Source organism: Nomascus leucogenys, chromosome 5 (genome assembly GCF_006542625.1).
Source record: "Nomascus leucogenys isolate Asia chromosome 5, Asia_NLE_v1, whole genome shotgun sequence".
Taxonomy (NCBI): Eukaryota; Metazoa; Chordata; class Mammalia; order Primates; family Hylobatidae; genus Nomascus; species Nomascus leucogenys.
This window is the reverse complement of record NC_044385.1, coordinates 78,010,451-78,024,426: the sequence shown is the minus strand read 5'-3', so window position 1 is coordinate 78,024,426 and position 13,976 is coordinate 78,010,451. Positions and strand designations below refer to the sequence as shown.

The following is a 13,976-nucleotide window of genomic DNA, read 5'->3' as shown; positions in this document are numbered from 1 at the left end:
GCAGATATCTAAGCCATTACTCAATGTTCATTTCACAGCTGGCTTTTGAATTGAAAGGCAGTCCATGTCCAACAAATTTGGCACCAAGTACTTAAAGGTCTTTGTGTGAAAAGGCTGTATTGAGACTTGGAAAGTATTTCCATTTAATAACAAATTCACCTAAACATCAGCGATAACTAAAAGACAAGCCTCCATAGGTTGATGATTGGATCAATGTGTGTATTTGACTAAACTCTGTTTTGGGCCCTGAATTTATGGCTCTCTGTATACCTAGAAAATTTTATTCATTTCAATGGAGTATGGTGTAGTCATAGAAAAACAGTTTACTCCCTCTGCTTAAGTATCAAGGCATTTATAAGGAACAAAATGTCAAATCAAATCTAAAAGTCTAAATGTCATTTAAACAGGAGGCTTTGTTTCTACAGTAAGAATTCCCTTTCTTGGACTCTGTTGACAAATGTATTAGTCAGGGTAACAACTGTGCTGCAGTCACAAATTAACCCTGGAATCCCAGTGGCTTAACACTATAAGGGTTTATTTCTTGCTTATGCAGATTCCTTCATGGATCAGAGGGCACGGGGACTTCCCAGGCAATGTGATGACATAATATTCCAAGCTGCTTCAATCTTGAAAATAATCCATCTCCACCCATGGCTTCCAGGTGGTCAAAGCAGAGGAAGCAAACAACGAATCATGTATCAGTTTTTAAATGCTTTGGCCTGGGCTAGGCACAGTGGCTCAGGCCTGTAATCCCACGCTTTGGGAGGCCCAGGCAGGAGGATCACTTGAGCCCAGGAGTTTGAGAACAACCTGGGCAACATAGTGAGTCCTCCTTCTCTACAAGAAAAAAAGAGTTAGCTGTGCATAGTGGCACATCCCTGTGATCCCAGATACTCAGGAGGCTGAGGTGGGAGAATCGCTTGAGCCTGGGAGGTTGAGGCTGCAGTGAGTTGTGACCGAATCATGCTACTGCACTCCAGCCTGGGCAACAGAGCAAAACTCTGTCTCAAAAAAATAAATAAATGCTTTGGCCCCAAAGTGTCCCACAGCCCACTGGTCAGAACTGGTCACACTGCCTTGCTACCCAACAAGGGAGGTGGACAATGTTGGGGGGCACATGCTGGGCAGTCAGTGTCTCCCACAGCAAAGGTGTGTGTTAGAATTCATCTGGAGCTTGGTTGTTTGAGCCAGACTGGTCCCTGAGGGAAATGGGCCTTTCTTCTTTATATTTTAAATAGACACGTTATATCATTGGTTAATAGGTCTAGGGAACAAAGACCTGAGAAAAGTAGACAGAGCATTCCTTTGGGGAGAAAAATTACCATTAAGAAAGGGTAGACTGGGCAGGCTGGCTTGGTAGTACTCTGTATCTGGTAGCTAAGGATATGTGAGTACACGCGTGTTTCCCAGCATGGGGTCCAGCGGGTGACATGGTCAATGGTGATCATATGGTGACTGTGACTAACACAGCGGAGGGCTCGCTGCACAAGGAGGAAGAGCGGCTCCTCCCTGCCACCTGGCCCCTGGAAGCAGAGTAGATGAGAACCTCATTCACACAGTCACATTTTGGAAATGTGACTCATAAATTGAACCTTATTTTAAGCATATCAAGAAAACTGTTTATTTAAAGGGATCCTTTGAATCCCGAATCCTTGAAAACTTGAGTTCTCATACACTGGCTATTCAGAAAAGCAGAGTGCAACAACCTATAGCCAGTTAGTACCCAGAAAAAAGGTGCAGCGACAGCTGGTCCCCACCCTGTCTGCGGGCGTATTTATCGCCACTCCGCTGTGAGAGCCATTTCTGCGGTGTCAATCCACTGAGCTTCCTGATCATCAGGTGACTGGTGAGGCTGAGCAGATCCCACAAGCATATGGTTTGCATGATTAACATTTTGGCTTTTGAAGGTGTTCCACTCATTTTCAAAACCGGGCTTTGTGCTGTTTAATGTATTTCTCTCAATCCTTTTCTGTTTGCCCTATGTAGGAATGAAATTTTTGGAGGACTGCCCTATACAGCCCCTCATTCCTTTATATTTGCTAGTGGGTGGCATCATCGGTACCTTAAAGGTAAAGTATCTTTATCTGTTGTTTGTAGTCCTTGTAGAAATTAACTCACAGGCATCCTGGAATGCACCTGTTATTTGCCTGCTATTCACAGGGGAGCCAAAACAGCTTTCCCCTAAGCAGGGCATTTACCCAGGGCTGTGCATCTTTGCAAGAGCTTCCTTCCTGCTGTCGAGTTCAATGTGCTAAGCTGTGGCTTTGGTCTGACAAGAGTTGATGCAGAGAAGTCCCTGACTGCCAGTTACACCATTGAATTCAGCCAGTGAAATCATGGTCTTTCTCTGCACTGCTGCTTTTTTTTTTTTTTTTTTGAGGAAAAAAAAGCTTCCTGTTGAAGGCAGCGTTTGCATTTGGTTAAAATATGTTTGATTTAGCAGTTCCTATCTCTGCTTTTAACTATACCTCCTAGTTCTCAATTGACTAACATAGGATTAATTGGCTGCAGTTATCAATCAACTATTATTCTTATGCCTGAGGTAGGAGTGCTTCTCTGTGACTCTCAAGGTTATGTAGTTAATCTGCTCCTGGGCTGTATTGACATTTGTTTAAACAGAAAAAGCAACTGAAGAAGAAATATCAGGGGCCCGCATAGTCTGCAGTTGTTTTCAAGATCCCTGGCCCACAGAAATGTTAGACCTACCAAGAGAAGCTTAGGTCAGCCTCTGTCTATCAACAACTCTTCCCAGCCTTCCAAGCCCACCTCACCACTTTCTATATCAAAGCCAGAAAACACAAGCATCCATTTTCCCAAGATGGTTTCATAAAAACAAAGCTGTAACACAAGAGAAAACTGAGTCAAGAGTGCCAAGTATGAACTCTCATTCGGACCCACTGTTGGGTTTCTTTGCCAGCTGCCTTCTGGTGCAGGGATCCTTGGAGAGATCCTGGCCAGTGGCGCTGGTCATGCTATTGATCTAAGACATCAAAGGAACGTCTTGAAAATTGCTGCTCTCATATGCAATTGGTAGCCACAAGCTCAACTCTGTCGTGGGAGATGTCTGATTCGGAGCAAACCCTAGGAGGCTTTTGTGTCTGAGGTAACCTCACTGTTAAATGTCCCCATCTCCTAACAGCAATCTGGTGGGCAGTGTCCTAAAACCTACAAATACACACAATCATCCCCATCACAACATCCCCATGGGATCTACCTGGGACTCTGTTCACCTCCAAGAAAACCCAAAGGCTCTTGGCTCAGCGGGGCCACATTTTCCCCATGGTCCCCACAGTGTTAAGGGAAGGCTCTGACGGTTTGAGTGCCACAGAGATGCTTAAAACAAGAGCAGCGTTTTCAGCAGTAATTACCTCTGCCTCTCCTGTTCTCACTCGACTACCTCATCGTCAAGCTACCCAGCGGAGCTTTCCTTTAGAGATACTACTGTCCGTGGGGTCTGTTCCTCTTAATAACAGCAAACTTTTCCTTTCTGAAAGCCAGCCCAGGACCCAAAGGTAATTTATTTTAATGAACAAAAATAAGGCCCTAATAAGCAGCATTGATTTTTTTTGCCCTGGCAATCTAAAACCGTTTGAAGCCAAATTAAATTTTTGTGCTTATGATGGCAAGGTAATATACAGTGAGTCCATAACCATTAGAGCAGCGGCAAACAGGATTAGAGTCCCCAGAGGCAGAAGTTTACCTGTGATAATGATGGTCTGTATTCAACCTCAGAACCTGCCTAGGGGCCCAACATCCTGTGAAATGCATCAGATAGCTTCACAGTATTGCATTCTATGAAGAGAAACTTGAAGAGATGTGAGCTGACATTTCATGGAGCTACCAGAAAGAACTGAGGGTCATGCCCCATTAAAAGATCAGGAAATGAATTAAGTAGGCTGTGACCTGCTTTTTAAAAAATAAAATAGAAAATTAGAGTGCCTAGTAAGTTAGGTATTATGTGATACTTACATATGGACATGTGTGTGTTTGGGTGAGTTGACCGTGTAATTTATCATCCTAACTGGGACACTTTTGAGAGTACAAGGGGGCTCTAATAATCATCCTGCCATAACAACAGCATAAACCAGGACTTCTCTAAGCCAACAAGGACATGCAGTTACCCAGTGACTAGGACCTGGCATAAAATATATTTGTTACTGAGGGTCGTGTTAAAAGACAGTTTCCAAAACACGGATTCAGTGACCATTGCCTACCCTGCACTCCCCCTCATCTTCCCACATCACCCTTCCTAGTGGCGATTGCTACCCTTAGTGAGCACGTGCTTTTTGCTGATGCCATGCTGACGGCTCTGCCCTCTTTTGGAACTCATTCAGTCCTCACCGTGCCCCTTTGAGGCAGGTACTTGCTTCAGGAAGGATTCTTTGACTACAAGGAACAAAAAATCAACTCTGGCTAACTTAAGAGGTCATTGGAAGAGCTCACAACCTCCAAGGTTAGTGGGAGAGAAGGGGGCCAGTTGGCTCCAGGAAGCCTGGGCAGTGGGACCCACTTGCCACGGCTCTCTCCTGGGGCTGGTTCCTTTCTCTTGACATCACTGTAGCCAAGAACCAGTCCTGGGAGGGCAGCCAGATCTGTGGACATGTGGTGGGTGGGGGAATTCCTCCAAGGAATGGAGCCCTGCAAGGAAGGGAAATGCATCTGAGTGATGGAAACTTGAGATGGACTCTCAGTTCCAGCTTACAGTGAGGAAACGGCAGAGCTGGTGTTCAACCTGGGCTTTCCCAACCACACAGCCACCGTCAGCCAACCTACTACAGGCAACTGGTTTTTCCCCTACCCTAAACCCACCACCCTTCACCTTTGCCACACCACTCCCCCTCAGAGGAGGACCCTCGCACCTCTCCTTGTGCATAGGGGTCCCAAGTATGCCCCTTCTTCCAGGCAGCCCTCCCTGGACGAGTCAGCTCTACTGTGGGTGGCTCTCTGAATTCCCCCAAGCCCTCACTTTCCTTTTCTTACGGAGACGTTCTGCCTCCCAGCCGGGCTGCAAATCTTAGGCGAGAACCCTCCAATTTAATTTCCTCCAATTTAATCATCAGTGTACTGTGGCGTAGACAGTGGTCAAAGAGGTGTGGACCACTGCCCTTCTCATTCTCTTACTCACTGTGGATCTCAGTGAAGTGACTTAACTTATCTGAGCCTTAGTTTCCTCATTTGGGCAACAGAGATAATATGCAGCCCCAGGCTAGGATGGACATTAAAGATCACACATAACAAGCATTAAACTAACCGCTCTCCTTAGGTTTTGTATCTTTACAGAAGTAATAACTCTCCATTGTGGAAAATCAGAGAATGCAGATAAGCACAAAGAAGAAAATCAAAATCACCTGTAAATTTCACCACCCAGAGAAAATTGCTGTTGACATTTTGGCCCAGTGGCTCCAGTTTTGGTCCTGCACCCAAGTTTATTTAGTACCTCTCGCCCCAGGCTGGGAGAATTCATTGAGATAATGTATGTCAAGCGCTTTGCCCAGCACCAGGGTCCATTGTTGTACAACATCCATTCCCAGAGTCACTATCACTTCCTCATGGGTAACCCCCAGATCTCCGCCAGGAGTCCTCACCTCTCTCTGTTCACCTCCAGGCTCTGACTCTGACCACTGCGGGCCACTAGGCCCTGCATTTCCATCCAGAATTTTAAATGGAACAAGTCCAAACCTGGAGTCATCACCTACCCAAAGGCACAGCTTGGGGTTCTCTGTTCCCATCTCTCTGTCTCTCTTTATTTTATCCTTGCTTCTCTTTACAGTTTGGAGCCTAGTTAGCTGCATCTCTTGGCTCCTGCTTGCCCTTCCATTTCACTCAAGCTCAGAATCTCTCCCCGCCTCTGCCAGTCGGCCACATCCTCCATCATCTAAGGATTTTTTCTAATGCCCTGCTCTCCAGGGTTAGGGGTGCCGTGAGCATGGCCTCGGCAGAGGTAGGCATTCTAGGAAGCCAGAGGGAGCAGATACACAGGCCAGGCTTTCAAAAACATCACAGATCAAGTTGCTAGGCAGAGAAGACGGGGAGCTGCTAAGGGATTCCTTAGCAAAGACCACCTGTGTCCTTCCACCGCTGCATTTCCAGGGGGAAAGTGTGCTCCCCTGTGACAAAGGCATCTGTGGCCAGTTAGAGTCGGGTGGGTCATGGTGCTTTGTGTAACCAAGTGGGAGCAGAATTTCAAAGGCGTGTCAGGCTGGAGTCAGGGACCATCTACCAGGGGCCCAGATGGTCTTTGTCCCCCAAGAGTATCACTCCAAGGACAAGGGTCTGTGCTCTTGACTTGAAAGATGTACGAGGACAAGAGGGACAACACTTTCAGTCCACAGCCCCACTTGGGAATTCCAGATGCCTGAGATGGGGAGTGGTACAAACTTCCAAGAAGAGAGAAAGCAGGCTGGGCGGGGCTGGGGTGGGGAGGAAATGGCTCATGGTACCTGGATTCGGCCAAGCCTGTTACATGGCCTGGAAGTACCAGGGAAAAGTCTGCTGGGGGTTCCTCCCAAGATAGAGGAATATATTTCAAGGTCCTCTAGCATGCGGACCAGGTGTCATTTTTACGTTAGGTGTGGGTGCGAATGTACTAGTACAATACAGGGGAGAGTCAGTCTGAACCTTGATGCAGAGATGAGTTACCCCAGCTAACCCCTTGTCCAAACTAACTCACACATCTAAAAGGAAAACACCACTGAGGATGCTGGCAATGAATTTATGCCTTCATCCTTGCCAGTTTTAATTCTCATCTTTCAAATTAAATTTCACTGCTTGATGGCATTTCTAACTCCAGTGTGTTCACTTTTCATAACACCTTCCTCTCTCTCCTTTCTCTCTCCCTACCAACACCCCACCACCGCTACCTTCTATCCCCTCTCTTCCCCTCCATTGTGCTGCTCTGCTGTGCCACCCTGGCTCCCCACCACGCCCCAGGTGTCTCTCCTGTTGTACGACTCCACCAGGATGAGGCGGCTGCTGTCCAAGGCCGTGGTGATTGATGATGATGACGATGATGAATACCCCTGGAGGCAGAATGCACACCGATACTACATCCACCTCCTGCTGAGCCTCTTCCTCTTCCTCTGGTTCATCTTGGGAAACTACTGGGTCTTTTCTGTGTACCTGCCTGATTTTCTTCCCCCTTTCCAGCAGCCTCAGGACTACTGTGACAAAACTCTGTACCTCTTTGCAGTCGGAGTCCTGGCGCTCAGTCACACCGTGCTGATCTTGCTCCTGCTGTGCAGCGGCTGTGTCTACCTGTGCTCCAGGTGGAGACTTGCTGCCGATGAAGACTGACAGCTGCCTTGTCCAGCACACCATGTATGCATATGCGTGCACGTGTGCGCGTGCACACACACACACACACACACAGGTTCAGGAGAAGGGCATAAAGGTAATAAAACCTTCCCTGAAGGCATTTAAAAAGCCACCCAAGTGCACTGAATATGATAGCAGACTAAAGAAACTCTTGCCTTCCTAGACATGGGGAAATCACTTCTGCTGTTTTCAGAGTGGGAATTTTGTTCTCACAAGGGTTTTCAAAGGGATAATTGTTTTTGAGGGTATGAAGTGTGGGAGGCAAAGAATGGGAGAACTTTTCAAATCATAGTGCAATTTCAATGACTGGTGCAAGAGCAAGGTTGGTTGTTGCTACTGCTGCTGTCATTCAGCCATGGTCACCTTGAAGTTATAGAAAGTGCACAGACTTTCAAACAAGATATATCTTAACTTCACTCACTATGATGGCTTTTGTTATTAAAAGGAAAAAGATATTCTTTTAGTGACTCTAGCTGCCTTTTGGGAAAGTAAAGGAGCAGTCTCTTCCAGCCCTATATCAGATAGGTTTGATGTGATGGGTGGAACATCCCAAGGTCAGCTATAATATCTACCAACGACAAAGCAGTAGCTTCCACCTAGGGGGCGGGCTGGCCTGCTACAGGCATTGCGGAGTGCAGCGCCGTGTGCACCGTGTGCCGCTGCTGCAGGTTCTTTGCTTGGCCTTGAGTCTGTCTCTGCCCCTGGCTATTCATATACCTCTCTATGATCTGCGGCTGGCTGGGTGGCATAAACCAGTTTTATATGTTTCTGGACAGGTTGCACGAGTTGGGATGCCTTCAGTGTAGCTGTTTTTGGTTTCTGAGCTTAAATATCAAATAATAGCTCCTCAACCTAATGACCAGTTAGGCTTTGGAAGCCTTTTGTAAATGGAGACGTCTGGAAGTCCAGGATGACACCGAACAGTGACCACTAACCTTCCCTCTGGCCGCTGCTATTGAGAGATGAAGTCCAGGTCTTTTGTCAGTGCTCGCTGGGGAGCCTCTTTATGAGCAAAGTCCCATGCTTTAGAATTTTGTATGAAGATGCTGTCATGAGTGTTTCTAGGGCAGTGCCCAGGGGTGCATGGAACCTGCTTAACTCTGCTTCTGTCAGCCACGTGCATAGCATTTCTGTATATTTACACACTGCTGAGCTGTATTTATTTTTTATTTATTTTTATGTTTTTGTGCTTTCTCATCAAAGCAATCCCTGAGTGGCCATGAATGGAGGCACCTCCCTTCATCAGAAGTGTCAGCTCAAACCAAGAGGCTCATTCTTCTCCGTAGCTTTAAGAGAAAGGCCCCGTGAGTCTCATGGGGTCTTCCCATTTCAGTTTAGAGGCACTCCCCGGGCAGTCACCATTGGTTCCCCTTTCCTCCCAGGTGAGAAGAAAGTGCTTGTTGTGCCATCTGCTGGACAAAAGAGGAACAGCCCTTTTTTTGACCCTGTCCCTAAGGGCAGTTTCTGTTTTCATTTTCACTTGAGCCATGGCAGAAGATGAGCGGGTGTGCAGCTTGCAGATCCTACCTCACCTATGATGCCCAATTCCATCCTCACTGTGTCCCACATTGCCCTCTCCGTGTTGGGGACCGGGGAGAGTCTGTGGGCTACGATACTGGGGTGGACAGGAGTTCCATGGGCTCCTCTCCCACCCTCCTTTCCCCAGTCCATGACTCGTCAGCCATTCCCAGTCACTTAGCCAATGCTTGGACATCTGTGAGCAGCAAAGACCTGGGCCCAGGGACGCCTGCATGACTCCCACATGAAAGCCTCTGAGGCTTCTGTTGCGAGGGCCTTGGCAAAGGCGGAAAGAGCTGTGAACAACCATGGGCATGAAGATTTCTGTTAGCAGATGGCAGGTACTGGTTAGTGCTTTGGATACATCAGTAGCTAGGTCTCAGACGTTGGACATTCCCAGTTTCTGGTAGGCATGAGTGTCACCAGAGTGTTGCCGAAATCTTTCCCAGAGGGAGTGGTGGATGAAGTGTGCTCATTCTCATATGCACCCCACCAGCCCACCCCCAGTTGCAATGGAGAATATTGGTCATAGGTCCTAAATAATTGCTAAAGTCTGTACTATATTTTTAGCTTTGAGTTTTCTTGTCACCAAAGCAGTAAGGAAGAGGTGATGATCTCTTCGTATAGGTCACACATCTTCCCTGGTTTGAGGTTACAGTGAGCTATGATTGCGCCACTGCACTCTATTCTGGGTGACAGAATGAGACCCTAAATCTAAAAAACAAAATTACCCCCTTCTGGGGAAACAGGTTAGATCCTAAAGAAAATGTTCATGTGCATCCATCCATTCATAGAGGGGACACTGAGTGGTTCAGTGGGTGACATCTTCAGCGCAGCAGGCTTTGCATGATAACTGATTAAGGCCTCCCTCAGGAGATGGTGAGATGGTTATGATAAGGCACATTTCAAGAAAGAGGCTCTGGGGCTAAGTAAGGCAAATGGTCTATAACTGTGGTTCTTTGAAGTCTGGCTTAATCCAGGGATGACATCCAGACTGTCTAGGAAGGGCTGAGCCGCGTGCCCTTTAAGTGATCACCTCTTAGTATAATTTCACTGAGCTGGAGGTGAGTGTAAGAAGTTCCTGGTTATAGAAGTTATAATCCTTGGCATGGCCTGCAGTAGGCATTCCACACTGATGTGAAATGTGCTGTGTATACCTGGAGAATGAAAATGCCCATCTAAGACTGGCCCAAGAGCTGGGCAGCCTTCCTCCATGGGAACCTGGCAAGGCAATGGGAAATGGACATGGGAACACCTGAACTTTCTGGATGCTATGAAACCTCAAGGGAACAAATTATGTGGCAGAGACGGATAATCAGTTCTTCCCATCTGAGAAAAGACTGCAGCAAAGATAAACTATATGTTGAGGTCATTTTATTTGCTGCATCGGGCATCATTCTAAAAACCATTCTTTGCCTGAATCTATATAAATGACAGTTGAAAGCAGTAAAAGTGGGACCGTTTCACTGGAATCAGCCACACCAGTGGTTCTCAAACCTTGAATCAGCCACACCAGTGGTTCTCAAACCTTGAATCAGCCGCACCAGTGGTTCTCAAACCTTGGTGAACCCTCAGAGCTACCCAGGGACTTGTTTGCAATGCAGAATCACAGCCCCCAGAGACTGACTTGTGGTGCCCAGCTGGTTCTGATTCGGTGGCCAGAGAAACCGCATGTGTGCACTCGGGCCACACATACAGCCTGGACTGGCTTATGTCAGGCCCATCCTGGTTGTCACCATGAGGACAATATAATGTCATTTCCAGTACTTCGTGTTATTTCCTTCTCTTTTAGTATGATAAGTGGCCAAGTGGTCAATAGCTTTCATCTTTGTGTAACTGAATCTTGTGCTTCATTTCCTTCTGGGCATTTTTCATTGTTGATGAAATAAACTTTGTTCAATTTGTTCCCCAGTGTCTTCCTTGAATACCCTGGGGGAAGAGAATCCTCCAGTCCTTGGGATGCTTCATTTGTTCTTTCTTCCAATGGGATTCCTGAGGGTAGACTGTGTCCACAGAAGCTGACAACCTGTTCTAGGCAAATTTTGCTCCATAAAACTCATAATCCTCAGGTGAGTAGATGAGTCTGTAGTGGAGAATTGAGAAAAATGATCTAACAGAAAATTCTTCTTAGTAATCCTAGTGATAATTTATCTTTTATAAGTGTAGAACTAATAAGACAACTAATCTGTCTTTTCTAGAGAGAAAATTTCAGTAGTTCACTTTTCAGGTTAGCCTAGCATCACAGCAGCTAAGTTATCTTGGATATCCCAGGAGACAGCATTTTGCCATTGCAAGCAGAAGAGAAATGAGAGGAGTGTTTCCAAATACATCTGTTGTTTTTTTTTTCTCTCTCTCTCTCTCTCTCTTTTTAAGAGATGGGGTCTTGCTCTGTCACTCAGGCTGGAGTACAGTGGTACAATCAAAGCCCACTGCAGCCTTAACCTCCTGGACTGGGGTAATTTTCTTACCTCAGCTTCTTGAGTAGCTGGGACTATAGGCACGCCACCATGCCGAGTCAGGTTTTTTTGGTTGGTTGGTTTTTTGTTTTTTGTGGGTTTTTTTTTTTTTAAGAGATGGGGGTCTCACTATGTTGCCCAGGCTGGTCTCAAACTCCTAGCCTCAAGCAATCCTCCTCCCTCAGCCTCCCAAAGTGCTGAGATTACAGGCATTAGCCACCTCACCCAGCCCTGTTATTTTCTCTAAGACACTTCCTTCGTTTGTTATACCGGTCAGCTTTTAAAACTTACTACATCGTTCAGAGAAGTAAGCTCTGCTTCATACGCAAAGGAAAAGCAACTGGGTCTTGCTGCTGGTATTAAGAGTTTGCACATACAGCATGTTCCCAAAAAGCCTTGTGACTCAAAACGTCCCTCTGTTCTGATCACTTCCTACTTACCCTATTGGTGACGGAGGGGTCCCTGTCCTAAATAGTGGGAGAAGCCCAAATGCACCCCTTCCCCCACTGGACAGATGAGATGGACAGCAGCTTATTAGTCACTAGACTCACTGCTTGGGGGAGGAGGACACAGCATGTTATGCAGGGCCACATGGGGCTTGTACTTGGGAACAGAGTGGACTGGCAGGAGCTGTGGGGGTCATGCCTTGTAGTAACAAGAGGACCAGGTAACCCTGTGTTCCCATGGGAGGATTTTCCTGTCTTGCTTGAGTAATTTCACAGATGGGCTATGAGGTGAAACCCATTAGGTTGATGCCTGAGTGAGGGGTGGTGACTGACGGGACTGGTCAGGTGGGAGACCTTGCCTGCTGGGTCAGGGGCATGCCTGGTGAGGGCAGGGGAACCCACAGAGGAACTCACAGCTAAGCCCTTGGGCCTCTGTGAGACTCAGAGATGTCAAGGCAGCCCATAGAGTTGTAGGCCTTAGAATACAGCCTCCTAGAGCCACCCCTGCCTTTCTTTGGCCTTATTCCCTGGGTTGTCTAGTCCTGGGTTCAAATCTGTCTTTGAATTTTCTCAAATCTCAATGCAGGAAGGGAGATGTAATCAGTGGTGAGATATACATTGCCAAGGAAGTAAAAAAAATAAAAGTCTTCTTGACCACTAACAGTAGCCAGATCAGAACCCTCACAACCTGCTTCCTGAGAGCAGGCTGGCACATCCTCTTCTCCAGCCTTCCAGTGATTTCCCACCACTGCAAAACTCTTACCGTCTGATCGGACTCTTGCAAACTGATGTTTTTTACTCTTTATATCTTTTTTTGAGTATTTAAGCTGCTATTTAATACAATATCCTGTAGCCTGTACCTTTCCATGGCCATCAAAAAGAAAACAGAAAAGAAAAACATTTCCTACATCAATTTACAGTTTATACATTTGTTTATAAGGAAGCCAGTTTGGGTTCGATTCCCAAGTCACTGGGGAAAGGGGTTGAAGCCCAGATTCCCCTGGGATCCCTTCTGTCAGCCCAGCATCCCCTCCCGCCCCCAGCAGCAGGTGCTGGCGCTAATGGCGCACACCTGCACCCTTGTGTGGGGGCCACCTTGGTTGACTGGAGTCAGCTGGAGCCTGAGAGTTCTCCCCCTCCCAGTTCACCCCACCGACAGCCATAGCTAAGGGCTGAGTCGGGGAAGAGGGAGGAAAAGCCCAACTCCCTTGTTTCAGGGCAGGTCAAACTTGAGGCATTTATGCTCCAGAGCTGCCCGCGGGATCAGGTGAAAGCAGGGCTTCGTGGAAAGCCACATCCTTTCCCAGCGCTTCCCTTTCCCCAGTGCTTCCTCCCTTACCCTAGTTCGTTTCTCCCAAGACCACGCCCTCAACACGTCCCTTATCCCAGAGCTTCATCTCAGACTCTGCTTCCAGGGAAGCCGGCCTAAGCCAGGGTTATTTCTCCACAGCTGGAAGCATGACCTAAATTACTAGTATATCCCCCTTTTACAACCCTTTTTATTTTCCTAAAATGACGATTTTAAAGCTTTATTTTTATTATAAAAGTGATTCAAATCGTGTCAAAGAGTATGAAGTAAAAAGTAAAAGATTTGAAGCACCCCCCCAACTCCTGGTCCCTAAAAAGGTACCCAGTGTTAATTCTGTAGTATCCTTTTGGAATATGTCTATGTATCATTAAGCATAAATGTATGTACTTTTTACATACATTATGTCAGACTAGGCTGGGTGCGGTGGCTCACGCCTGTAATCCCAGCATTTAGGGAGGCCAAGGTGGGCAGATCACGAGGTCAAGAGATCGAGACCATCCTGGCTAACATGGTGAAACCCCGTCTCTACTAAAAATACAAAAATTAGCTGGGCGTGGTGGCGTGTGCCTGTAGTCCCAGTTACTTGGGAGGCTGAGGCAGGAGAATCGCCTGAACCTGGGAGGCAGAGGTTGCAGTGAGCCGAGATGGCCCCACTGCACTCCAGCCTGGGCGACAGAGCGAGACTCCGTCTCAAAAAAAAAAAAAGAAAAGAAAAAAAATTATGTCAAACTATTCATATTATTCGGCAAGCTGCATTTTTCTACTTCCTGGATCATGGGTTTCTTTCCATTATCAGTGCAGAGCTCTGCCTCAAACACGACTAATATGTTTTCATAGGACTCATTTTAAGAGGCACATCCTCTGTAACTTGCCTGGTCCGTCATTTCTGTGAATCAAAATGGGAAAAGCGGTAATGTGAAACTGTATTTTGAC

The 13,976-nt window shown here is 46.8% G+C and overlaps 1 protein-coding gene across 2 annotated transcripts in view; it reads left to right on the top strand.

Annotated features, from left to right (window-relative positions):
- TMEM272 (transmembrane protein 272) overlaps window positions 1-7,316 on the top strand; it is a 117,993-nt gene extending 110,677 nt beyond the window's left edge. The window contains exons 4-5 of one of the 2 annotated variants that reach the window (XM_030813437.1): window positions 1,987-2,069; window positions 6,931-7,316. In XM_030813437.1, coding sequence (XP_030669297.1) covers window positions 1,987-2,069; window positions 6,931-7,293 — 446 coding nt within the window. In that variant the 3' untranslated portion in view covers window positions 7,294-7,316. The remainder of the gene's footprint in view (window positions 1-1,986; window positions 2,070-6,930) is intronic. The other variant, XM_030813436.1, reaches the window with a different exon arrangement.
- Window positions 7,317-13,976: the final 6,660 nt, after the last annotated feature.